The sequence below is a fragment of the Mustela erminea genome, chromosome 8 (genome assembly GCF_009829155.1).
Source record: "Mustela erminea isolate mMusErm1 chromosome 8, mMusErm1.Pri, whole genome shotgun sequence".
Classification (NCBI taxonomy): domain Eukaryota; kingdom Metazoa; phylum Chordata; class Mammalia; order Carnivora; family Mustelidae; genus Mustela; species Mustela erminea.
Genome location: NC_045621.1, coordinates 44,705,105 through 44,732,597, shown reverse-complemented (window position 1 = coordinate 44,732,597; position 27,493 = coordinate 44,705,105). Strand labels below are relative to the sequence as shown.

Below are 27,493 nucleotides of genomic sequence, written 5' to 3'. Positions count from 1 at the left end.
CTACATTAGCTTCTGAAAATTTTAAATATGAAAAAAGAGTTTTCTATCAGAAATACACTGAAATCTCGTCAAAGGCAATTTTAGTATTTCTTGAGAAGACCGTCTCTCCTTTCGACAGTGGATGTGTCAAATTGCATAACTGAGGTAAAGATTAGGAATAATTTCTCTGTGGACTCATCCTGCCAGAGTGCGTCAAACCCCTGGGAAAGTACCTTAAATTGTTCCATCCATCAGTCAGACCTCCATGTCACGGGCCTTATTCTTTTGAAACGTTACAGAATTTTAACTGGTGTAAGGTGGTATCTCATTGTGGTTTTGATTTGTATTTCCCTGATGGCCAGTGATGTTGAACATTTTTTCATGTGTCCATTGGCCGTTTGGATGTCTTCTTTGGAGAAGTGTCTGTTCATGTCTTCTGCCCATTTTTTGATTGGGTTATTTGCTTTTTGGGGTGTTGAGCTTGAGAAAGTACAAAGGAGGACATGTGAAGTTATGGGCACTGGGTGTTATATGCAACTAATGAATCATTGAACAGTACATCTGAAACCAATGATGTACTATACAGAGGCTAACTGGACATAACAAAAAAAAAAAAGAAATATTACAGAATTCATGATTTTATACTTTACCTAAAATTTGATCTAAGTTTCCTAATGAGATGGGTCTGCCTCCTTATTTTTTCTCCTTTTTGTTTTTTGTGTTGGATGAGTTTGGGTGTCGCTGTTTGACAAATGTCCTGAGAGGCATTGCTCTTCTGAGCTTGTTTCTGTGCATTGGGGACTGTCCCCAAAGGATGGTTTTCCCAGTCCCCAGGCGGAGCTGACACAGCAGGGGTCCCCCATTACAGGCTGAATGATCCTCGACAGAAGAAGGGAGTCATCTAGACAGAGCATCTTTTGGGCTGACACCACTTAGAAAGGTTGTTCATAGAACATTCGACAGTCTTCTCTCTCTAGGCTTTGCTCTTCCTGATGTCGAAATTCTTAGGAGTAAAGGAAAGTGATGAGCCACTGAGGGCCCTCCATCTTGTTCCCTCCAGAGGGCCCGGCAGCTGCTGCCTGTCCCTGGAGGCCCTGGTCACCCTCACACACTCACCCACGGGGCAGGGGCAGGGCCGGCCAGGACCTCAGGCTCCCAGCCGTTCAGCTGGTGAGGACTTGAGCCCTCCCCTGCAGGCCTCAGGGGCCCCCACCCTCCAGCCCTGCCGGATCGGGGAGTCCCACGAGAAACAGTTTTTGTCTTTTATTTATTTTTTCTCGATTGCATCAGGATCTTCTGAAGTAAACTTTCTCTTGGGCCTGAGCTTCACTATTCCAGAGGTCTTTGCCAAGGATCTGTGAGGTAGCCTTCCCATCTGTTTATTTATGGTTTGGGTGCTTGGGGACAGGGAAGAAATGCACAAGACCCATGACCCCCAGCAACTCGGCCAACATCATGGGAATCTGTCTGCCCTGACTGATAGCATTCCTGTGACCCCTGTCAGGGAGCGGAGGCTCACAGCATTTTCTTGGCCCCCATCTAGTCCTAAATGTCCGGCTCAGTGGAAGCCAAAGCGTGTTGCAAGGTGACGTGAACTCTATGGTTTCCTCACGTGCAACAAATGCCAGCCCCATGAAAAATAAAGCATCGGGGAGGAACCCTTTGTTATGATGCTTAGCTGCTGCCCCATACGCTTCATCTGCTCTTCTTTCATCTTTTGATGAAATTCAGTTCCCTCCACGGGAGAAGCTTCTGAAAGAACGGCGAAGAGGCTGTCCCCGTGGGTCGCACTAAAGTGGCCTTCTCATCCTTGGCAGGGACTTGTAGCCGGGCCTTCCCTCTCATCTGTCATGAGGGCTCTTTGAACGGCCAAGCGTCCGCCATGTCCCCCTCTACAATCTGTCTACTGTGGCCTGAAACAGACATCCCCCAGATGTCCCCTCTCCCTGGCCAGGGTTTGCTCACTTAGGTCAAAGCCTTCGAGAGGCGGTAAAGCCAGCAAGTGTAGTCCATATTCTCTGCCTTGTTTCCTGCATCTTCTGGCAGGAGGGAAAGGAAAATCCGTCTGGGCTGTGTCCGCTGAGTGGTCCTTCCAAATCGTCCAACCAGCTTCTCGCTTGATTGACTTGATTTATTTTTTTTCCTTCATGCATTCTACACCAAGTCACTGACATCCCAGTGGACTGCAGGTGCCCATGGTGGGGGAGGGGCTCCAGCCTGGTGGAGAGAGGAGAGAGAGACACCAGAACCCAGAACCCCCCTTGTGTAACCCTACTTGCGTCGGGGAGGCTCGGGAGCCAGGGGGAGACTCAGGCAGGCATCTCTTCTACCTGAATCACAGCCAGCACCCCCGGAGTGCTCACCTCCATCTTTGGGGAGAGAAGCCTCTGCTCCAGAAGAAGAGGAAAGAGCCAAGATCTATGTCTTTAGAGAATGACCTGCTGGCAGCTGGAGGTGGGCGGGGCCAGGTGGGCATAGCACAGAGCCCGACGGAGCGAGTCTGCGGGCTGCTGTCCGTGCAGGACACGAATTAACCCCAAACCTAAGTGACTTCTCAGAGCAGCTCTGGAGCTTTGCAGTGTCTCATCTGCCCTAAATCCTTACACTTTTCCGTTCTTTTGCGAAAGAAAGGTATTAAACAGCGACATTGGACATTTGAAGCCTGCATGTGTGATTAAGATAAACCCAGCAGGCAAGTCGAGGTTCTTAAGCAAATTTGGTTTCCATTTTCCAGACTTAGTCACCCACTAAGCCTCTGGGCAGTTGTGTTCTCGAAGCTGTTGTTCCCCGTGACAGACGGTGGCCGCCAATCCTGAGCTGCCAACATTGGTCTGCGATTCCCAGGGACCTCATCACTTGGGATGATGGCTCCCCTCACCCATCAGCATCCTTGAGCCCTGGCTCTGCCTGTGTCATGGCCAGTGTCTCTCAGAGAGTTTGCTAAGGTCTCCAAGACACGGAGATTGTCTCAGGAAGAGGTAGAACTATAAGTGAATGTTTTTTTTTCTTGAGGAAATATGGGTCAGTCAGTGTAGAGCGAGACACCAACACTGTTTTAAGTCAATGCACACCAGAGTCCCATTCTGAGGACAGGCTAGGGGACAGGGACAGTAGAGGGAGAGATGAATCACAGGCTTCCAGCTTCTCTTGAGCAAGACCTGAACAAACACATTTTATTATTTTGTTTTTGGAGCTGAGATGTTCCAGAACATTCCTTACAGGCTCACTTATCAAGTCTTTCCAGACAATGTGACATTTGGTCAAGTTTTGCTTCCATCCTCCCCTGGCAGGGTGGTTTATCAAGACCCTGAGTTGTGTTCAGGAATGTGCATGTATGGACATCCAAGTGTCTTTAGAGCTCCTGTCTCCCCCACTCCCTCCAGACGCCCTGCCCACCCCAATCCCATGCACACCCTTGCAGGGCAGGACCCTCACTGCTTTTGGTTCTGCTCGAGAGAAGCTGTAAGCGACAGCCACAACCCCAGTTCCCCACCATGCTCTCCTCTTAATGTTCCTTCATAGCACCTGTGTCTGATGTCCACTCCCTGCCAGGATGAGCTTCGTGGCCATGGGCCCATCCTTCCCCTCACCCAGTCCCAGAACAAATACTTGTTGAATGACTGAGCAAATCCACCAGAGTGCCATGCCTAGTCCACCCCACGGTGTCCAGGGGACAATCCACCCCTTCCTTATTCTCAAACCACCAATAACCAACACTGACAGGTGGGATCATAACTAGTTGCTTACCTACCTGTGTCCCTGGCTGGAAGGCAATTCCTCCATAGGACAAACCAAATCTACCTCACCTTCATGTCTCCAGCACTAAGCAGGAAGACTGCAAACAGTCAGTGCTCAATAAATGCACTACATACAGAAAATGCTCAGAAAGAATACATCCATCCCATCATACCAGCTATTGTAAACCACTCTGCTGAGTATATGCTTCTGGCGGTGTGTCCATGACCTTTGGATTTTCAACCTGCAAAAGGGGGAAACACCAGTCATCTGCCCACCAAGAGCCCAGGTGCCTAAGGCTCAATGGGCATCTTCCGGGCTGACGTGGCCACATCCCTGGTAAGGCCTGCCTCTCCCCCAGGCAGGTGTTATTTCCTAATTCACATTTCGTAGAGCATCTGGAAGCTTTGTTTGCATGACCTTGAAGACACATCTCTAATCAAATTAATAGACATGTAATTCAAGTCTTAGAAAAGAGAGACCATCACTCTTCCCTCCCCATACTGGCCAAAATGTTACTAAGTCGAAATACAAACAAACAAAAAGGCACACGGGGGCTCTGACTTCTGTAAGAGTTTGGATTCAATCTTCCCTTTGAAATTTGAGAGTATCCCTTCCACTTGGGAGATGCTGGAAGCCCTGACATACCCAGGGCTGATCTCCTGAGACCACTCCTTTGACCAGTCAACACCCCCCCAACCAAGTTGGCCAGCTGGTTCAGGGAGTGGGGCCAGAGCAGACCTGCCGTGGGACTGCCCTGCCCAAGAGTTGTTCCTCTTCCAGTTACTATGCAAGCAACACCTCCTCAGAGTTTTGTTTTAATTGTAATAAAAAACACATGTGCGGGGCTTTCTTTGCGATCACTAGGAAACAGAAGCAACCTAGGTGCCCAGCAATAAATGAAGAAAGAAACACAGTGGAATACTATTTGGCCCTAAAAAGAATGACATCCTGCCATTAGTCAGGATGCAGATGGGGTGAAGTCAGTCCAAAGGTACAAACGTCCCCATGACAAGACACATGGGTCCCGGGTGGGGGGCGGGTACTACACACAGCATGGCGCCTACAGCTAATAACACGGCAAATTTGACAGTTGCGAAGAAAGAAGATCGTAAAAATTTTCATCACAAGAAGAAAAAGGCTTTGTAAATATTGCAGTGACTGACGTTAGCTAGATCCACTGTGGTGACCGTTTCACAACAAACGCAAATATCAAATCTGTGTTGTCTGCCTAAAACCGATACAGTGTTCTATGTCGAGGATATCGCAACAAAAAAGAACAAAGACTTAGATCTGAAAGTTGCCAAAGTCAAAGGAGATGAAGTATTTAAGGTACCTGGACTGAAAATCAATGTATCTTCCTACCTTAAAAAAAAATGTAAATGATACGGCTATGAACACAGGCGTGCAGATCTTTCCAGAAGGACCCTGCCCTCAGTTCTCCTGGGGACATACCCTGAAGGAGGATCGCTGGGTCCTAAGGTAAGTGCATATTTAACTTCTTGCAGAAAGAACTTGCTTCCATGACACCTGTACCATCTCACGCCCCCAGCGATGGGGTGCGAGGGGTCCTTTTCTCTGCGTCCTCGACCACTCTTCACCTTTCCCTTCTGCGGCACTGGCTGTTCCGATGGGCGTGACGTGAGGGCTCACTGTAGTTTTATGTGCATTTCTCCTATGAGGAGTAATGCAGAGCGTCTCTTCATGACCTTATTCACCATTCGTTATCATCTTTGCAGAAATGTCTACGCCACGCTTTGCCCTTTTTAAAAATCCGATCATCTGGGTTTTGCTGCTGTTGTTAAACTGCAGACATTCTTCACGTGTTCTGGATATTAATGCCTTCTCAGATATGGGATGGGCAAATGTGTTTTCCCACTCCATAGGTGGCTTTATTCACCCTGCTCAATAAGTCTGATAGAGTCCCATTTATCTACTTTCGCTTCTGCTGCCTGCCCTCTGAAGATTTTCCCGAGAAGCCCAGATTGCTCTTTCCGAAAGGATGAAGTTCCATCTCCGTGATGGTAAACAAGCCACAGCCATAGCCCGAGCCAGGCCTTCTTGTGAAATCATTTCTTGAAAAGTGCTTCTCACCACACTTGACGTGATTCCCCGGCAAACAAACCCACGTCGCTCGCTTTCAAGTGAGCTTTGTACGCACTGATCTCATTCCACGGAGTCCTCCCTGGCCATGCCCTTTGCAGGAAACAGCTGGAACGATCAGATGTTTGCACCCCACTCTCCCCTCTGACGTGATCTGACAACTCGTCCATCACTCCTTGTCACTCGACATTCCCCCGGTCACTGATATCGGTCCCTGCAGCTGCTGCTCCCAGCTGGCAGGACCCCTGTGCAAACATCTAGCTGTGACCCTCACATCTGTTCCTTCCTTACCCTCCACATCTCCAGACCAACCTGAAACCCGCAGACATCAGAGCCCCCTGAGAGTACAGGACAGGAAACCATTCTCTCTTCAAGATTGTAGAACCCTGAAGATGGAAAAAGGCACCATCATGGGGTCGGAGGGCATAAATTCAATCCCAATCCTGGCCATCAGCTAGCATGTGAATGGGACCTGATGGCTCATGACCCCTCCAAGACCCACACCCAGGTCTAGAAAATGCAGTGAATGACCCCCACCCCAGTTGCTGGACCGTCCTGGGGATAGGCACAAGGCCCAACATGCAGGGCTTCCTCAATTCTCGCTGAGCCTTTAGGACATGCCCCATCCACACGGTGCTGATGGCCACACTGAGCCCAGTCACTGCATCCACGTGAGTGAGCCACACTGGACAGTGTGGGGGCCCTGGTCCCAGAGAGTCGCCAGCTCAGACCATGGTGATTTGATGGTCACAGCCAAGGCTGTTCAGCAGTCCACCCCCAAAACAGACTTTCTCTCATGCGGTCCCCCTGAGTGACATAACAGTGTGGCAGAGTGACACAGTGGGGGGCACAGTGGGCCAGCCATGCCCCTCCGTGCTGCATACCTTCGACAGCCTCCTCACCCCTGCTCTGAGCCAAAGCGCACAGCCAAGTGTTACCTAGGTCTTGCACAGCTGCACAATCACCAGAAGCGCCACGGGCACCAGAATGAGGGTGCAGATCTGGGCAGATGGTCAGTTCAAGGCTTGTGGCCCACCAGCTTCAGTCCCAATGCAGAAAAGGCCTTGGGGCCCTAGAGAGCTTTGTCTAAAACAGCTGTCCCCGGGGATGTCCAGGAGCCTGCCAGTCCTTTGGGACCCACGGTCTGGTGCACCCAGGGGCTAGATGCCCAGTGGCTGGAGTTCAGGTGGGAGGCACCCAGCCTCTGCCTTCCCTGGATCGCAGTGCTCCTTGGAGCTCCCATAGCTTCTTCCCTCCGTTCAACCCCCCCACCCCCACTGTTCACAGCTGGCCCCTGCTGATGGGACAGCCTCCCTCGGGCGTCCTCCCCCCACGCACTACCCCCCAGATATGCATGCCTCCACCTTCTGCTTCCCTGCTGGTCCTCCTTCCTCCATCACTCAGCCTTGGGGGTGCCCCTAGAGCCCTCGCCCCCACCGGCCTCCCAGCCCACCCATCAGCTTCATTTGATGAGGATGGTATCTCATCTCTGCGTCTGGTCTTCAGGCACGGCATCTGTGACACGGGAGGCACCCACAGCCGGCAGGCCAGGCGACAGTGCTCTCTGCTGTTGTACTGACAGGCATCCAGCCACGACTATCCCACCAGGGCCCATGTACCCCAGGAGCTAGGCTGGGCTCTTATTGTCCGCCCAGCCCCAAAGCCACTGCATAGAGCCTGATGAGAATGGGTACTTCCTGGGAAGAGTAAGTGTGTGTGTGTGTGTGTGTGTGTGTGTGTGTGTGTGTGTGTGTGTGTGTGTTCTGAGGGCAGAGGAGAGAACGTCGGTATGGTATTTCACTCCCCAAGTCACAGACCCCCACCCCAGCTCCATAGGCACCTCCTGTCCTGATATTTCCACCACTAGGATGGGCTGTGGTGGTTCTTTCTCTCTCTCTCTCTCTCTCTCTCTCTCTCCCCACCCCCTTCTGCAACAACAGTTTAGGGGATGTGGCCCGTCCAGTATCAGAGCCCCATCCTGCAAATAGCCACTGGTTCACAGGATGGAAAAGGCCCTTACACGACAAGGCTGACTGTTCTCAGTGGCAAACTCAGACCCCCACGTTGCCAGGCATGCTCTCTTCCAAAGGCAGCTGGAGAATTATCCATCACAAATACTCTCTCCTGTCACGGGGAAAATGTGGTTTCGTATCACGGATGCAGCGTCACCCGCACCACCCAGCCTTTTTGCATCGTGTGAACACATGCCCTGCACTGACCTGGTGTGTGGCCGTGGATCCGACCAGGAATATTCACGGCCAAGATGACCAGGATGTAGCCCCTCAGCCACTCCCCTCTGACAGGTGGACAGAGGGCCTGGAGTCAGTCATAACAACCGGACCACTGCTGCTCCTTCTGGGGCGTCCCGGGCCCTGGGTTCATGTGATGCATTGCAGGCCCCTGAGGAGGGGCTGCTGAGCTGGGGTGGTGGCAGGAGGAGTGGACGTGCAGGTCTGTGGGCAGACGGAGGGCTGCGCAGAACCCAACTGGAGGTGCTCAGAGGGGCAGCTCAAGCACCAGAGTAAGCAGGGCCCACAGCACCCCCAGGACAGTACCACAGTGAGGTCAGTGGTGCCCACAAGTCCATCAACATTGACCTCATTAGACCATACTGGTGACCTGGAAAGTTCCCTGGCCGACCATGTGCAGAATGGCCTGAAGTGCAGTGAGACACCACACCGTAGCTACCAGACGAGCCCAGACGAGCCAAATCCGGGAGGCTGACAACACCCACAGTGGGGGGGAGGTGAGACAGGGGCCACAGGACCCGGTGGGGACGCATATGGGGCGGCCCCCCCTGAAAGTCAGCGGGACATGTCTTACAAAACTAAGCCTGCTCTTCAAAGTACATGCCAGCCCCTGCATGCTTGGCTATTTACCCAAAGGAGCTGAAAACTGAGAGCCACACGAAACCTGCACACAGATGCTGACAGCAGCTTTATGCGTAATTGCCAGCACCTGGAAGCAACCCAGATGTCCCCTGGTAGGTGGATGGACAGACTGCGGTTTGCAGGCATGGCCATGTCCCTCAGCCCCAGAACAAATGAGCTACTGAGCCCAGAAAGCCAGGGAGGAACTTCCAATGCGTATTATTAGAAGCCAATCAGAAAAACCTACATATTGTATGATTCCAACCGTAGGACCTGCTGGAAAAGGCAAAACTACAGAGACAGTAAGAACATTACTGGTCGCCAGGGGTCGGTGGGGCTGGGGGGTCGGGGGGAGGGGATGAACAGGTAGGGCCCGGAGGATTCTCATACTCCGTATGACACCACAGTAAGAACACATGACCTTGTACATTTGTGCAAACCCACATAGTGCGCACCTCTGGATTTGGGATTATGAGGCCGTGTCTGGGTAGGTTCATCAACTGTAACAGATGCACCCTCTGGTGGGGGACCCTGACGACAAGGGAGGCTGTGCACATGCGGAGGTGAGGGGGACACAGGAAATCACTCTACTTTTCCTCAATTTTGCTGTGACCAAGATTACACTGCTCTGAAAAAATCGTCATAATAAAAAAATACAATAAATTAAATAAACTAAAAATCTTTTTTTTTAAGATTGTCATTTATTTATGACAGAGAGAAATAGCGAGAGAGGGAACACAAGCACGGGAGAGCTGGAGCGGGGAGCCTGATGTGGGGCTTGGTCAGGACCGGAGCCACAGGCAGACGATTAACCAACTGAGCCACCGAGGCGCTCCACATAAACTGAAATTTTTAAAAGAATGACCTGGAGGGAAGATACTACAGAGGGTCAGGGAGAAGGGCCCACCTGTCCCATGCTGGGTGCTGCACGGAGGGATGGGAAATGTTCTATTATTGGAAATCACGGGATCCCACATCCGCATTGTACAGACAGTGGGGAGGGCTCCCTGCTGACCAAGAGCACTAGCCATGCTTATTTATTCCCACCACACGTTTATAAAGGTAGTGAGGTTTCTCTGGGTTGGAGGGAATGTGTTTCTCCTATCACAGTAGGAAAATAAGCTCCAAACCAGCAAACTCTAAATGCTGCGCAACCTGAGGTTCACCTTATTCCCTGGACCCTGTCAATTCAAAGGCTTACTCTGCAGGCATTAAGAGCCAAGAGATGCCCAGGAGGGGAGAGGTGCAATCTGCCCATTTCTGGACCCAAGGGCCCCTGTGTCTAGGCGGAACGGTGCTCAGCCAGCCTGCCTCGCTGAATCCTTATACCAAACGCACAGGTGTGCGGGGCTGTGGGGGAAGCCAGGGCAGCCTTTGCCTGGCAGTGCACTGGATGGCCGTCCATAAGCAAGGGCCAAGGGCGTAGGAAATGCCACATGTGCTCAGCCGGGATCCAGGCCCAGGCCTCCCCCTCTCTCTCCAAGGACTGCCCTGTGGCATTCGAGGCCACTATCTTGTCAGAACCAGAGACGTCCCGTGAAACAGCACATTCCAGGAACAGAAGCTGGGCTGTGTTTGAGGCAGAAGGGAAATCTCACTTTATAGACTGTTGGCTGAAGGCATAGACTGCCTCGGTTCAATTGCTGGCTCTGCCCACTGCTGGCTGGATACCCTGTGCTGAGCCACCGAGTCCCCTCAGTTTTCCCATCTGGGGAATGGGAATAAGAGTGCCAAGTTCACTGGACTGTCTCCAGCATTGAAATGACTGGACCGGCCATGTGCTGTGGTCCATTGTGAACAAGACTCGCCAGAGCCCCATCGGTCAGCCCTCAGCGTCTTTGCCCTCAGGAGAGATCTCGCCCAGTTTGGAGCAGGAGAAGAGGAGACTCCTCACACTGCTCCATGGCCAGGTCTGGTCTGGGAGACCCCCGAGGCCCTGCTGAATCCTGGTGTCACCCCAGCTGCACCCCGAGGGCCCTCCACAGCCCCCAGCCGCCCCCGCCATGGATCCCAAGGCCAGACCCCACCCTATGCCTTACACTCTGTACCTCTCAGAGGGTCCCAAAGGAAGGGATACCCCAAGGACCACCTTCCTTAATGCACAGGAGCTCAGAGAAGGACAACCGCTCACAGGTGTGTCCCCAACAGGCGTTTCTGAGGGGGTGGAGGGCAATGTGGGCCCCCGGGCAGGGTGGACCCTGGTCCAGCATCTCTGCAGAACATCCAAGGCTGGCCCTCGCCTCCCCGTGCCCCCTCCAGGCCCCCACTGTGCCCCATGGGCACCAGCTTCTCTGCTGTCTCTCCCTGGTCTTGGTCCCCAGTGCCTGAGCCCACGCTCCCCTCTGCCCAGGCCCGCCTGCGGGAGCTGGGAGCCACCTTCTGCCCTGCACTCCTGGCCTCCCATTCAGGCCTTCCTGCTGTTTATTTGCACAGCCAGAAGACAAAAAGCCATCCCTGTGAGTCACCCGCTCTGCTCCAGTCAGGCTCTGATTCACGCGGGAGGCCCGTGGCGGGGACTCACCCGGCAGTTAGTCTCTTGGTTTCTTAATGTCTTGACAGCAAAAGGTATCTGTGGTTTCAGACTCAGGATTAAAGCCCAGGGGGCTTCGCGGTGTGGATGGCCACAACGCAGACCAGGCACGACCTAGAGCACGCGTGACCCAGTCTCTCCCTCCCGAAACCCTGGGCCACTCCGCCCGGCCGCGATGGAAACTTACAAGTATTTCAGTCATCTTTCTGAAAAGGATTTGGTCATCTGGCAAGTGTGGTCCCAGAATTTGCCAGAAGTATGCATCAAATGCAGCCCAGGGGTGAAAGAAGGCAGGCCTGGTGCAAATTAGATTAGGGCTGAGAATTTGAAAGGAAATGTGAGACTGGGAGCCTGGGGCTTTGCCTGGGGATGGGGGCTACACTGGGCCCCCAGGAAGGTGCAGGTGGGATGCAGGCTTCAGAGAAGGCTGGAAAGCACTGGGGTCCGGGGCTCTGGGGAAGCTGGCCTGCAAGGATGGGGGAGAAGCCCCTGGCACGCCCATGTTCCCCTCCAGGCCTGAGCGATCAGGGGCTGGTCATCACACAAGGCCGGGAGCTAGCATGAGTGATTTTATTTTCTCATTCCAATCATCAGTGAATTCCAATGCCTCCAGAAGGTGAGGAGGGGTCCCTTCCTCCTCCTCCTCCTCTCAGTTTGAGTTAGGAGAATAGTTACTGAGATTTTTCTCCACTTACTTGCACCCATCTGGAGTACTTTCTGATTTTTTTTTTTTTTACGATTTTATTTATTTATTTGACAGACAGAGATTACACGTAGGCAGAGAAGTAGGCAGAGAGAGAGGAAGGGAAGCAGGCCCCTTGGTGAGCAGAGAGCCCGATGTGGGACTCGATCCCAGGACCCTGAGATCATGACCTGAGCCGAAGGCAGCGGCTTAACCCACTGAGCCACCCAGGCAGGCGCCCCTGGAGTACTTTCTGATTAAGAACACTTATCCCCACATGCACAGAGAAGAGTTCACAAACTAAAGACAAGCAAAGATCCTGAAAGGACCCAGAGGGTGGAGCCCACTAGGGGATAAGGACGAGCTAATTGCTAATTGCTGGCATTGCAGTTAGGTGGTACACAGTCCTGCTGCCCCACGCTGCCGCCCACCAGGGACCCAGAGTGGGCCGTGTGATAACATTCTGGAAAAACGGATCAAATTAAACTGAGGCACAGCATTAAAATAATGGTCAGGGTTTCTCTATCTTTACGAAGCGCAGTTTTCTCCCAACTGCCGAAGGAAGACACGGCATTTGCAGAACACTTGGAAAAGAAAGGAAAACAATACGAATACAAAGAAGGAAAGGCAGATTTTTGACTCACATGTTTGTCTCAGGGTGTTCACTCCTGGGGCTAATTGCACCCACGCCAGCATACACGCTTGGAATTTTCAGCCCCAGGTCTTGTGATCTGTGCCGTTGTGGGGGCCATTTCCCTGAGTTATCGGATGTGTGTTTGCAACACGAAATCTGCTGACTGTATAGTGTTCCAGCACATGCACAAGCCACAGCTCACTCTCAACCAACCTCCCGAGACATTGGAAGCCTCTGGCTAATATTAGCAAAGCTGATAGGAATCTCCCTGTTGCTAGGCAACCCCACCATTATTCACTCCGGACAGTGACTAAAAGCTCACTTGCTTGCTCAAATGGGATTTCCCATTCTTAAAATCTTTCCTTATCTATCCTCAAAATCTCTTCACAAAGGTTTTATAATTGATCTTCTCATGTCAGAGACAAGGTGGCCCGGTTCCTCACGGTTTCCTCGATACTGAGGGTTATCATTATCTTTTTTTCTGAATTAATAGAAAAAAAATAGTATCCTCCTGCTTATTTTTAATGTCTTGGGTTATTGTGGAAGTAGAACACTTTTCCTCTGTTCATTGGACAACCAAAGTTCTTCTCCTGTAAATTCATATTTTCACCCTCACTTTCTACTGGGTGGTTATTTGTTTTCCTTTGGACTTTTAAGGGCTTTTTGTCTAGTAGGAATAGTGATTCACTGTAGAGTACACTGTAAATACTTCCTTCCTGGCTCATTTAAAGATTTTGGTTATCACAGGTTTTTGGTACAGGTGAGTTTCATATTTTAATTTAATCAGAGTTACTATTTTTTCCTTCATAACTCATGTTTGCTCTACTAGGAAAGATCAGTTTTAGGAAGCAGAGGATGAGAGGGATCCCCATTAGTTAATGTCACTTAAGTTCCCTCAATGCTGACCGATGGGTTCTGTGGTGTGGGACAGTGACTTGGGTGTCCACACTGCGTGCCATCTATGGCCGAGCCACACGTCACACAGAACCACAGGGCACTGATGAAGCAATATGAACACATACCCTTGGACCCACCCGGAAGCCTGATTTTCTATTAGTGTTACCAGCAGATGAACTTAGAGAGAAGCTGAGTGGGTGGACATTGTGAGATCAAGGCCTGGCCTGCTCTGGGGACAGTAAACACGGGGGCAGGGGACTGGACTGTATAGCACACCCAGGGTGCCAAACTTCATTCATGTCATCCAATGATATTTCTGAAAACCACCTGCACAGTCAAGGGACAGATATCCACTCTTTGTGCCCTGTCTTGACTTCCTTGCTAGCTGCAGGTTCCCATGGCTTCCAGTCCACAGGTGGGCATGCCCATGCCCTCTCTTCAGGTCCTCAGAGGGAGAGAGAGAGAGGATCCAAGTGTGCCCGGGCACAACAAGTGTGCCCTGCTGTAAATGTGAGAACCACGCTGGTAGAACAAAGTGTGTCTATTCAGCCGCCAGGAACCCACATGGTGTCAACTGATGGGGTCCTGGCTTGAGGATGTGCCTGGCTTGAGAGGTGGATGTGCCTGGCTTGAGAGGTGACGCAGGCTCCGGTGAGGCCAGGTGCACGACTAGGGGTGTGGACATCCAGCTTCCATCCTGCTATCTCTCTCGCTCTCCCTGGAGTCCTCTTTCTCAGCGTTTGGGCAATCTCTGTCTCCCTCCCTGCTGGTTTCCCCTTTCGAGGGGCAGAGGACCAGGAACTGAGGGACAGCAGCACCCTTGGCCTTGGGCAACCTGACGGTCCTGACTAAGATTCTTTGGGATCCGCTCCCAGTCCTGAGCCCTACTGCCTGGATTCTAGAGACATGAACAATCGGTGAGCCCAGCACGATCTCAGGGTTTCTGTGAGTGTCTCAATACGCAGATTGTGTAACACCAGGGAGGGGATAGTGTTTAAAAAAGAAACAGATCGGGACCCCCACTGGGGAAGCCCAAGGAGAGCCTCTCTTCTGCCCCTTCCCCCTCCTGCATGGGTCCCCAGGGCACAGAGGGCTCAGCAGGCACACCAAGGGTTAACAGATCAGGAGAGAAAGGAGAGGAAGAAAAGCACTAGGGAGAGAAAACCCGCCCAATTGGCCCTGAATGAGCTCCTGCCAGAGTCCAGCCTTCCTCCTGTCTCTGGGGACCGCTCTTACAGTGCACTTTGCTCCATTCCCAGCCCTGGGGAAAGTGGTATTTACAGAAAAAGAGGGATTCGCTTCGAAAAGCAGCTCCGCGCCAGAAGCCCCACTTTTCAGGAATCAGCAGCATCATCAGCTTGGGTGTCTCTCTGAGCCTGAAATGCTCTGGTCCTCTGACAGGCCCTGGGTTCGGGGACCCCATGGCTGGGTGGGTTAAAATGCTCACAGGCCACCCTCGCAACAGATGGGGACATGACCCCTGCCCTTGTCTGCTGGGCCGACTGCAAACCACACAGAACCTGGGGCCACCCCGTCCTTGCCCACCACCCCCAAGAACAGGAGAACACAGTCCCCACGGAGGGGCTTCCGGAAGGATAATTGACCCGCCGCCCAAATCAGAAGGTGGGGGGTCAAAAGCAGCGTGTTATCAGAGTTGTCTGCAGTTCTCTGGGTCGGGGGACACATTAGGAAATAGATTTCGAAAGAGAAAAAGAAGCGTCTTCAGGCAGGGATAACTTGAGGCAGAGAACCAGCTGATAAACACAGAGTCATGTGGGGAAATGGGACCGCCCCTCTGGAAAGTGGGGGGGGGGGCTGAAGGCATGGCACCCCCTTACCCCCACGTCCTGCTGGTCACCAGCAACACCCATGGCCTGAGTCACAGGATCTTTTGGGGGTTGTAAAATACACATCCTGCGAAATCTATTGTTTCAACCACTTGGAAGCATTAAATCCAGTGGAAGTAAGTGCACAGCGTTCCCACCATTGTGCAAACACCCTCGCTATCTATTCTAGAGACAGAAATCCCACAACCATTAGGCAATCCTGTCCCAATCCCCCTCCTCCAGGCCCTGGCAGCCACGAATCCACCTTTGCCTATTCTGGATTATCCATGCATACGGACTCACATGGTATTTACTCTCCTGTCTGGCTCCTTTGACTTAGTATGACATTTGCAAGGTCCCTCTCCGTTGTGTCAGGAGTTGTCCTTAGCTCCTTCTTCTGGCTGAACAGCCATCCCCTGTAGGGCTCACCCATGTTTTCCACCTTTCCTCAGGGGCACACATTCAGAGCGTTTTCACCTTGTGGGGCGTTGTGAGGAGTGCTGCCCCAAACACACAAACATTTTCATGGAGACCCTGCTTTCAGTTCTATGAGGGTGTACAGTTAGCGGGGAGGGGCTGGGTCGCACTGATTCCTGGAAGACGGACAGCTGCAGGGTATTAGAAACATCCTCTGTCCCTTTATATAGAGGGAAACTGAGTCCCAGATAGGTTACAATTTGCCCAAGCCACACACTTTGCTCCACTTTGCTGGGCTGAGAGCAGGAGTACTCTCCCCCGCCAAGTTCAACCTCAGGAAAGTCCTGTTGACCCCTCTGGACACAAGACAATGGGTTGGCCCCACAGAGTCATTTGGTAGCCGATCCTGTTCCTACAAAGACAAAAGCCTTTGATTTCTAATTAAAATTTCCCCCAAATAGAAAAATACCAGTTTACTAAGGGAAAAGAACGCCATACGATTTATTCCAGAAAAAATGACTTCGATAAACTGCAAAACCCACTGTGGAGAGTCACCATGGTTACAAGTCGGCCCAGGTATCAAAAAGCCCTCGGATGGCAAGGATTACTGTTCCCTGCGTGCAAACACGGGTGTGCACCCGGAGCCGGAAACGCAAGCCTGTTCCGCTCCGGCTCTGTCCACCCTCCCCGCCCCTTGTGCTTCCCAGAAAAGGTGAAATTATGTAACTGATATAAAATGGTACTTGCTGTATCTCTCCAAAACCATTCACTACAAGCTGCCTGCCCGAGACATCGGTCCGGAGGATCCACGCGTGGACACGTGGCCAAGGGAGGCACCGCTGGGAGGGTGGAGCTGGTCATTGGGAAAAGTAACATGTTACCGCACAGCCCAGTTCTGCACTTGCAGCACAGCGATGGTCTGGGACAGGGACAATGCGGTCGTTGGTCCTCTCGCAGCCAAGCCAGGTGGGTTCCATGAGCCTTGGAAACCTGGGAGGTGGGAGGCTGAGATTTTCCTCTGGAGGCGTCTTTGGAGGAGCAGGGGCTTTTCACATCAGATTTGGCCATAGGGAAAGGTTACTGCATGAAACCCAGGAGGAGGAAACAAAGGCTAAGTGACCACTTGCTTGCATCAGCCCCGGCAAAGGCTGAGCCCCACTGGGCTCATGCTGGGACAGTCATCAGCACGACCTACAGGCTGGACCCACCTGCAGCACCTGGATGCCCAGGAAGCCTGAGGCCGACACACACCCTTCACGAGTGGTCTGTTCCATCTTTCCTCTCTCTTCCCTCCTCTGTCATGAGAGAGTCCCTCCCAGTCTCATAGGGGCACCCAGCCACCCAGGACAGCAGACCCAACCCAGGCTGATCCTAGGGTCCCCACCCCACCGTGGAGGAGGTGTCCACCCCTGACCGCCTTGCAGGGACTCTGTTTTGGGGGCATTAAGGCAGAAGAATTGAGGCGGGACCTTGTGGGTTCTTATGAAGGGTCCTTTCTCTGAGAAGGCAGGCAGCACGCTTCTGATAAAGCATTTTCTTTTCCATTTCTGAGGGACCCATCTGCAGCAGGTGGCAGAGGAAGGTGACAAGCGTTGATCCTTCCATCTTCTTCTTAAGGGAGCCCCATCCCCTCGGTTGCCCCTTTCCTTGCAAGAGACCCCACACAGCACACTTCCTGCCCACATCCTCATTTTCTCTTACTCTGTCACTCCTGAAAGAGTGACTGTCACTCCTCTTCCACAGTATAAATTTTAAGCTGCCGGGTTAATGTTTAGGGAGTCTTCAGAGACACACGAGGAGGTGAAACTGCTCAACAATGAAATCAGAGGAAACTGTTTGTTTTTGAAGCACCATAAAACAAAAACGAAGAAAGCGTAGTAACCATATTTGAGATGAGCCCGTAAATAGATCCCAGCCTTCACCCGATGCGTGTCGTTTAATTCAGAGATAACCCCTACCCTCAAAAAGCCATCTGAAAGAGAGCTGGGCAAGGGGCCACACTTTACCATCCAGCAAAACTGCCTCAAGTTCACCCTGCCCTTAAGATGTTTCACTGTGTGGGCTCCTGGTCACCCCTCAGACCTGCCTCAGCCTGCAAACGTGCCACGGAATCCCGGCGCGCCCAGGGTGTCACCACACAGTCCCCACCCACACTGTTCTGGGTGGCTGGAGCCGCTCATGTCGCCCAAGAGACCTCAACGAAAACAGGACACACCAGATTTCCTGGGGTACAGGTATCTGTTGGAGACACTTCTGCTCTAGTCTCAATGCAACAACTTTCTTAGAAAGTAGTAATGGTGGGCAGCTAAGGAGAGGGGGTCACCCAGCACTGAGGTGGGGGACAGGGGGTCCAGGCACTTCCGAAACACCCAGAAGCCCTCAACTCCAAGCAGAGCCTGATGGTGGGCTTTTTGCTCATTCTTTATTATTTAGTATAATATGAAAACCTACACGGGCCTCCGCTAATAGTGGGAACATACAGGTGAGCTCTCAGCTACGGAATACAGGAGGGAACGCCAGGTGTGGGGGGCGGGAGGTGGCAGAGGGCAGGGCTGCAGGAAAAATGCTCACCAGGCAGCAAAAAAAAAAAAAAAAAAAGGATCAGATCTTTCTTTCTCAGGCCCCACCCATGCACACAGCCATCGCAAAACAGAGGAAAATCCATTTTGATTAGTTAGGAACCAATATATATGTCATATACGATTTGGAATGATTTAAATTTGGGAAAAATCAGTCTTCAGTAAAGATGTTGTTCATCCGTGCAACTTAATCTCCTGGAAGAGACAGGTCTCAATTGGAGAAAGAAAATCATGCCTCCCCTTGCCCCACTTTCCTTTCCAATTTGCAATAATCAGGGCATTTCCGAAGAAGCGAGAAGCCCCTCACTAGTATTTATCAAGGCGGTTTCATGAAGAGTGGGGTTTTAAGTTCACACGGCTTTCTGGAAGTCAGTGGAGATCTTGCTAAACCCGAAGGCTAGTTCGCCTTCAAACCCTCCACGGAAGCAGACCCCTCCAGCTCGCAGGCACCCCCAGGTCCAAACAATCACACAAGGCGAATGGCTTTTGACTTCTGATCCCTCGGAGCTCCCTGCTAGCCAGATCTACTTTAAGAACTGAGATTAAGGAACGGAAACAGCAACTCAATCTTTATTTCTAGAGCTCTTGATTGAAGGAAGGCGCTGGCTGCTTGCATTTTGACTTCCAGAATGTTAAACCGAAGTCAAACCCACAAAGAAATCCACCGCAGCAGTAGATAGAGTCAGAGACTATAAACTATTGGCCTGTGTTTTCTTTTAGGGAGTTTATTTATTTTACAAGCCGTCCCTTCCAGAGCCCCACTTGCCCCTGAAGCAGGCAAAAAAAATCCCCTGAATCTCTTAAGAAGAGGGACACACTCAGAGAATTTACCAGAAAAGTCCGTGTGGCATTTTATTTGTATAGCGGCAAAAAAGCAGCATTAACAACAGAAGCGTGGACTTTTTTTTCCTCCAAGGGGAAGTCAGAGAAAGATCCCTATTCCTCTTCTCTCAAAGGAAAAAAGCTAAAAACCTGCCCCAGGTTGTCCTGTGCTGAGCGGCCCTGGATGAGGTCCTGGGGCTTTGGCTGTGACCACAGCACAGACCTCAGCTCTGGGGTTGGAACTGGATGTCTGGTCACCATCAAAGGGTTAATTAAAATCCAGGTTTCTGCCCAAGTCTTGCCTGTCAGTCATGCACCAGATCTGCACATTCAGAAAACCAAGTGTGGGCTCTCTGTCAAAATGAAAACAGTGGGAAAAAAGAATCCAATGCCAGACAGCATACCTAAGTTTGCAATTCACCCCTAAAAGATGCAGGTGACTTTTTTTTTTTTTTAAAGGCTGGAAGTGAGCTAAAAAGAAAAAGGTATTTTCCAGAAGTGCTAAATTTGGTAAGTAAAAGCTCCCTGGGTTATCCCTTTCATTTAACTGATGGGGAAATTCTGATCTACAGAAAGGGAGGTGTGTGTGTCCATTTTAAAGGTATGGATCTGAGGATTTGAGAAACAAAGTTACAGTCCTACAGGAGGCATCATGACAAGCTGGGTCATCTCAGTTTTCCCCTGGTCAGGTCACCGCGGAAAGTGTGTGGGGATGGGAAACACGGGTACTAAGCAACAGACTCCACGAAACTCCATGCACTGAGCGCTTTCAACCACTGATTTTCTGTACAGATCCCAGACTCATGTTATTCTGAACAATCGAACTGGAGGAAAAACAATACAGACATTCGAAGCACTGTTTGGCTTCAAAATGACTCTATTTTCAATTAACCACTAAAAATTTCTCTCATGTTGGAATGAAGTTACATGCTGGCTTTTCTAGTTCCTGACTGAAGACTCCTTGAGCACGACCACCACCAGTAATCACTGAAGACAAATCCCATTGTGACCTAGTTGACATCAGCATGAAAATCACATCATTAATGTCACCATATCCCATTCCAAGACAAACATTAAATTAAGGCACATTTAATATAACTAAATTGCATTCAAAGAGTTACTACTGAACCAAACACAAAACATGTTCCTAGGACAAACAAATATTACTTTCAAATAACCATGACGAAGCTTAGGGTTTGAGCTCTCTCTCTCTCTCTCCCCTCTCCCTGTCTGTATGTCTCTTAATACTAAAACGTTAATCTCTACCCCTCTTGGTGAATAATTTTTACAAACCATGGATTTCAAAATTGTGTGTGTTTCATGCACGTCAGTGTAGGCTTTGTATCTCAAAAGCAAATGTTGGGTCAGTTTCAGGTAAATATTTCCTAAAATTTCTTTGAAAAATATTTTGTTTCTTAGTATAGGGGAAAAATATATTAATTGGTATTTCTCCTTTCAGATTTCTAGAATTTTATTCTGTCTAAGGATAAGAAGGAACCACCTTTAATTGCACAGAAGAAATACTTTGAGATTCCTCGTATTTTGGAAAGAAGTACAAAATGCAAATTACATCAGAAAAAAAAAATAGATTTGGACTCAAACCACACTCGTTTATTACTCCGAGATGGGACATCATCATTCCTTATATAATTTGTTTGTTTGAATGCAGAAAAAATGTTTAAATTCTTGTGGCATATCTTTCCTTTTTATATTGAGATAACTGTGGATTCATATGAAGTTGTAAGAAATAATGCACAGGGAGTCTCTTATACTCTTTACTCAGTTTCCCTCACTGGCAACATCTTGCAAAACTATAGAGCAAGGTCACAGCTGGGAAATTAACACTGACACAATCTCCAGACCTTATGCAGATTTTACCAGTTTTAAGGGCGTGTGTGTTTCATTCTATACAATGTTACATACTTGTAGACTCAGGTGACCATGCGGAGTATCTCTTTAAACAGCTTCTGATCTTAGTATTCTATCTTGTCCATATCTCTTAGTCTCCTTCTCCTTTATGGCTGCTTCTTGGCCTCCATAACTAATTCACCTTTTCTTTGAGTTTTATTGCCTCGCTCGGGAACTCTTTGCTGGTGGAGACATTGTATTTGGTCTGTTTCTTGCAGCACATTTATCCTTTCCCAGGAAAAGACACAAACATAAACAGACATTCCAGCACGCATTCACAGCGTTTTTAAAGACACCAGTGAGAATAGATTAATATAAATACTAAGCTTAAAAACTGTCATAAAAGTTCAGCCTTTAAAATTGGCTTATTAAAATATTTGTTTTTTTTTTAAGCCCAGATTTAAACTGATGTTATGAGTTATAGTGCTCTGCTCCGAAAGAGTTTACTTTGTGGTCTTTTTTTTTGCCAGGCAAGAGGAATCTGACATCTGTGCCGTCAGTCCAGGATAGATTGAAACAAGGATGATGGAAACTCAATTCTTTCAGGCTCAAGACTTGTCTGAAAATAGTACCTTTTTTTTTTTTCCAGAAAACCTCAATCAAGTACTATATTTCAAATGACCTCAAACAGCCACTTTCAAAGTCCCATCCCTCCAGCCCCCACGCTGGCCAGATGCTGTAGCAAGACTTCTTCGTTCAAGGTTGAAAGAATAACACAGACATTACAGAACAATATACCCATATCACAGAGGTCAGCTCCCTCTATTGGATCTTATTGACGGGTATTTTATAACAAAACAATACTTGTGTTCTAGGTAGCTCAGGCTTTCATTCCACTTCTTCGTATCCATCAAAACCTGTCCTGGGGATTCTGCATGTACATTCCCCACGGGGAATTCATTTGCTTTGGAGACCCGCTAGCATTCCAAATGGAGCAGTTAACAAACACCTCCTAGAAATCAATGTTCAGGAGGGAGAAACAGGCTTACACACTTTTTAGGAGGTGAAAGGGTCATACTCTGTTCTCCAAAGTTCCAAACTAAAAATTCTCAGGGGGAAAAAAAAAAGTCATTTGTTGAGTACAGTAACCTACTGAAAATCTGTGCCTATGGCAGGAGTCAGGGAAGACGTTTTCTTTAACGACAAAGTGGAAAAAAGGAAAAATGTTTGATAATCATCACCTTCCTCAAAGCCAGGTGCCCCTGACCCTATTACTAAAGCTTCAGCATTTAACAACAATACTAAAAACTTCTTTTGAGATTCTCCCAATGAGATGAACCTAGCTGACTGTCCAAAGGTGCCTGATCTATTGTATATTTTTATGCTTAAATACAGGACTAAGGAAGAAAGTGAGGATAAATATTACCACCAGCCGAACACCATTTCCTGCGATTCTCTTTGTACCAAGGGACAATTCAGGTTCTTTGTGGTTATTGCTATTCATCTGGACATAGCTTTTTTCATATATGTGAAAACATCTCGTATACTGAGAACATTAAACTCACACAACACTTACTGAAAGTTCTAGAAATTCTTTGCTGGTATGTATAACTAACACTTCTTAAAAATACTACAAATAGCAAATGTCATTTAGCAACACTTTCAGGAAATCAAACCAATCATGATTGTAACTTACATTCACAGACAGTAATATGATAAAAACAAACAAGCAAAAAACACAAAAAACAAACAAACAAACAAAAATAGTTTGCCCAATGTGCAAAGTAAAAACAAGTAAAGCCAAAGTGTGTCCAGAATTATTGGTGTTATCAAAAATGTCCCCATTTCTCTCCTCGTCTTGCAGAGAGTGGGTATTTTTCTACCTAAAGAAACTGGCTTCCTGGAATTAATCAGTTATATTCAAATATATAAAAAAAAATAAATAGGCAACCATATAGACCATTTTTTTCCTCCAGCTAAATGTGCTGTGTTATGTTTTAAGGATTTTTCCCAAAAAACTCTCAGCACTTACAATAAATAAAGTGTCACTTTTTATTTTTATATAATCTTTATTTGTGATCTAGGTCTGATTCTCTAAGTTTGAGGAATGCAATGATTTTAAAATGAATTTTAAATGATCCTACTAAATTTTGCATTAAGGTCATATCTCCTGGTATTTGTTTTCAGTAATTTTCTGGAGGGAAGTCTTAACGATAATTCTGTTGACATTTTCCTTAAACAAAGCTATACATGTATGTTTTACAAAGATGACAACCCTCATTTGTTTATCCTTCCTTCAGATGTGCTGTAAACTATCCATGGTATAAAGGGTAAATGGAATTAACTAATGGAAGCTCATAATTTAGGCAGCAAAACCCAGAATTAATGTATTATCCCCCTGTAGCATTTTACTACTCAGCCAATCCAAACTTTCTTTCTTAGAGAAATACGTGATTGCGATACTTTCCATCTGTTTTTGACAAAGACAGGAGAAGATTCCCAAAAGTTATTTCTGCTAAAATATCTTTCTTTAAAAAACGATCATTATCTTAAGGGGGGGGCAATTTCATCAAAAGAATTTTCAGAGGCACAGAAATAAAAGCTTAACAATGAAGATTCACCTGTGCCAGATCAGCCTTTTGTGACCACAGCAAAAACATTTGCAGATATTAGAAAACCGTATTTAAAAAAAAAAAAGAAAGAAAGAAAGAAAAGAAATAGATACGTTTGGGAGAACGGGTGGGGGCACACTCTGCATTAATCTAAATTCCTTCTGTGTGAAGTAGAGACATAAAAACACTGCAAGATGAGCAGAAAACTAAAGCACACTAAGTAGTAAGGATCTTTACCACCCCCTTGGCCCACAACTTATCTTGCCCCTTCCCATTGCCCTAGAGAGCCCTCCGAAGGAAGATGCCCATGGGCCTCAAAGAGCCTTCTGGAAGGGAAGGCGCCTCGGGAGTTAGATTTCCTCTAAACGGAGTTCCAAGGTGTCTGGTCAAAGGGAGCTGGTGCAGGGCGCCCTGAGCGCTCTTCCAGAGCAAACCAGAGTTTCCAAATGCTCTCAGCAGCTGTGTCCCCTTCGCCTTCTCCCGTGCAGGGCCTGGCCCGCACTCCCTCCGGTTCCCGCAAACCTGTTTCCCAGCCTGGACCCCTCGCGCTCTCCTGCGGGGGCGCCGCCGGGACGCGGCGCGGACAGACCCCACTCCCAAACCCTCCAGGTTCAAGGCTGGAACCAGAGGCTCCCAGCTCCGAGATCCGCCCACCTGCCTGCGGGCAGAGGGTTTCCGAACCCGGGGTGCGCTCCTGGCCTAGGCGCTCTGGTCTCCGCGGCTCAGCCCGGGCCCTGTCTCCCGCGCTCCCAGAGCAGGGCGTGCCAAGGCTCTCCCGCTGCAGTGGCCCCGGAGCCACCAACGCAGGGCCGTGTCCTCCCGCTCTCCCCAAGGTAAACCAGGCCGCCGGCCCACTCCCTTGTGCCCACCAGACTCACCAGGGCGCGGACCGCTCGGCTTTCCGCGAAAACTGAGTGTCCGCACCATGAACGCGCTTCCCGGGAAGAGGGCGAAGCCGCAGCCGGGCACAACCCGGCTAGGGCAGCCTCGCGGGAGTCCTCGATTCTGGAGGGCGCCGAGGGCAGTGGCTTTCCACCTCTCTGCCCGTGCGGGCTGCCGGCCGTTCTTCCGATGCCCACTCTCCCGACACTCACCCGCAGGCGCCAGCGACAGAAGCAGCAAGGGTAGCAAGTACCGCTGTCACCGGTGCGCCCCCCCTTCTCCCCAGCTCCCAGACTGACACCCAGCAGGGAAGCTTGCAAAAGGCCCCAAGGGTGCCCCTGGGACTCGGGAGCTTCCCAACCGACCCCCTTCTGTTGCTGCGAGGAAAAACGCACCCCAACCACGCCGCCCCGGCCCGCAGGGCCTCCACGAGGAGGGATGCGCTGGCCGGGCCGCCCGCCCCCAGCTGCGGAGGGCGCCAGTCGCGCGCACAGCACCTACCCTGGCGTTCGGGTCCAGACGTGGGTGGCGCGGCGCTAGTGGGAGGCGGACATGGACCACGCGCCCTCCATGCGCCACACGGAGAAGGCGTAGCTGAGGCGCTCGTGGGCCACGTAGCTGCAGCTGGTCATCTTATTGTCCATCTCGTCGCTCTGCAGGACCTGGTAGAGGAAGTCTATGTACCTGGCGGCCAGCTTGAGCGTCTGGATCTTGCTGAGCTTGTCCGAGGGCAGCGTGGGGATGATCTTGCGCAGCGCGGCGAAGGCCTCGTTGAGCGACTGGGTGCGCTGGCGCTCGCGCACGTTGGCCAGGATGCGCTGGCTCTGCAGCTCCTCGAAGGACTGCGCGCTCGGGCTGCCCTTCTTGCCGCGCTTGCCTGGGGTCGGGCTGCCATCTTCACTCGACTTCTTGCTGTAGCGCCGCTTCCGGCCGAAGCGCTTGGGCTGCCTCTCGAGCTCCTCCTCGCTGGTGCCCAGGCTGTCCACGGGGGACACGGGCGAGCTGGAGCCCTCCTCCATGGCGCCCGCCCGGCGCGCTTGGGGCTAGGGGCGCCGGGCGCCGAGCGCGCGCCGCTGCCCAAGCCCGCGGTCGCCGAGCACACGCTCTCCGAGTTGCTCGAGAGGCTCTGATTTCAAGGCCGGCTTGTGCAAAACCGAGGTCTCCGGGAGAGGAAGTTATTCTAACTTTTTTGGAAACTCTAGCCGGGCTGGGTTGCTAAATAGTTGTCAGGAGCGAGGGCGGCGCGCTGATTGGCCGCGGCGGCCGGGGGCTGGACGAGTTTTGGGGCCCTCGCCCGCCGCCCCCGCCCCCCGGCGCGGCACTTTCAGTTTTGCCTCCCCTTTCGGCCCTGGCCGCTGCGGGCACCCCGGAGGCCCGGCCCTAGCGCGCCGCCGGAGCCCCCAGCCGGCATCCGACCGCTCTCTGGCCGCCCGGCGCTCTGGGCATTACCGACCTGCTTTGTCTGCTCCTTAACGTGGAGGTCGGGCCCCGCCAGGCTGCGGGATCTCCCCGGGGCGCGAGGGGCGCGAGGGGCGCGGGAGCCGAGTCCTACCCTAGATGCGCTCCCAGGAGGTGAGGAAGAGGCGGGGAGCCCCGGGGGTGCTCCGGCCTCTGCGCTCCCTGGCTGCCCCCCGGGAGCGCCGCGAGTCCGAGCCGCGGCCCGCACACTCAGTCTGGGGTGGAAGACGCGCGCGGGCAGGGGGTCCCGGCAACCGGACCACAGGCGTGCGGACGCTTGAGTGCCCTCCGAGATGCCTTTGCCCACTAACGTGGTGCAGGGATCAGTGCACATGCACCGTCTCTGCCCAGGCTTCGTGTTGGGTGGCCTTTCTCACCCCAGCTTTCTGGGGATCCCGGCACCCACGCCCTTTGCAGACCTTGCTTCTAAGTGCTTTCAAACTTGAACACCACAGCGAGCCTCTGCGGGAGCGCCGGTGCCCACTGCGCCCACCTGCTTGGCCCTGCCTGGGATGCCGGGTACGGGGCGGGGGCAACCGCCAGGCCCCCGGTGCAAGGCCCCAGCCTCTGAGTTCTTCCTCTGCTTCGCCAGTCACCAGTGGCCCGGAGGGCAGTCTGGGGAGCTGCACAGCCGCCCCTGCGCTGGGCGCCTGCAGGCAGGAGGGCGCAGGGCGGCAGGAGCCTGGGCCTGGCCTCGGCAGGCGACACCGCGGACCCCGGCTCCGCGCCATCTGGACGCCGAGCGCGGGCGCGTTTGAAGTGGTTCGGGGGGGGCTCTTTGTTCGCCAGGCCGCTCTGGCTCGGGGCCTGGAGGTGGTTTACGGCTTTGATGCCTTTGAACCTATTCCCAGGTGACCCGGGCTCAATTAGGCCGGGGCCTGAGCCCGGCTGTCAGGCAAGCCGCGTGATCAAGGGCGGGTGGGTCCTTTTATTGAAGTTGAACTCGGGGCCCGCGGAGCGCTCGGCCTCCGCTGCTCCTCGGCCGCCAGGCGGGCCGCGACCACCGCGTTAGGAACCCCGCGGGCGGTGGTGAGCGGCCACGGCTGCTCAAGGGGGACATTGCCCCAGCAGCGAGCCCAGCAGAGGTCTGGGAAGAACAGGCCCTCACACGGAGGTGGCCACGTAACAACGCTGTTTGCAGTTTCTAACCCACCCGCGGGCTTCAAGATCCTGTGACTAAAGGGTCCTGCCGAGTCACTGCGCCCAGCCCCACCCCGCCCAACCGCCTCTTCCCCTGCTCTGAGAAGGCTTGGGGTTTATCCCGCTCCCTACAGCTTTCTCCAAACTTTGAAAATAAATGTAAGGAAGGATGGAGACCGCGAGGGAAGCCTGCTTCCCTGCCGTCCTGCCGGCCTGGGTCGCAGCCTTTCCTGGCCTTCCTCCGTTGGAAGGGCCTGCTCCCTTCCAGACTGGGCCCGGACGCCGCGTCTGGCTCGCCGCCGGACAGCAGCGATTTGCTGCTCTTTTACCAACTCAGTGTGTCCTTTAGCGTGGAGAGTCTGAAGACCCGGACCCCGTTTTGGCCCAGCTTAAATGAGTGCAGTCAGGGAACCTCTCCCTCCTAGAATCTGGAGGGGAGGTGCCCCTCCTGCCTGAGGGCCTGCTGCACACACACACAC

General features: G+C 51.5%; 1 protein-coding gene and 1 pseudogene across 1 annotated transcript in view; one reads left to right on the top strand and one right to left on the bottom strand.

The window, feature by feature from the left end:
• The window catches only part of TWIST2 (twist family bHLH transcription factor 2), a 50,252-nt gene extending 24,625 nt beyond the window's left edge, over positions 1–25,627 (bottom strand). Inside the window, exon 1 of the mRNA XM_032355366.1 lies at positions 24,918–25,627. Within this exon, the coding sequence (XP_032211257.1) occupies positions 24,953–25,435 (483 nt within the window). The 5' untranslated portion in view covers positions 25,436–25,627 and the 3' untranslated portion in view covers positions 24,918–24,952. The remainder of the gene's footprint in view (positions 1–24,917) is intronic.
• A 346-nt stretch (positions 25,628–25,973) lies between these two features.
• LOC116597053 lies at positions 25,974–26,886 on the top strand (annotated as a pseudogene).
• The last annotated feature ends 607 nt before the right edge of the window (positions 26,887–27,493 follow it).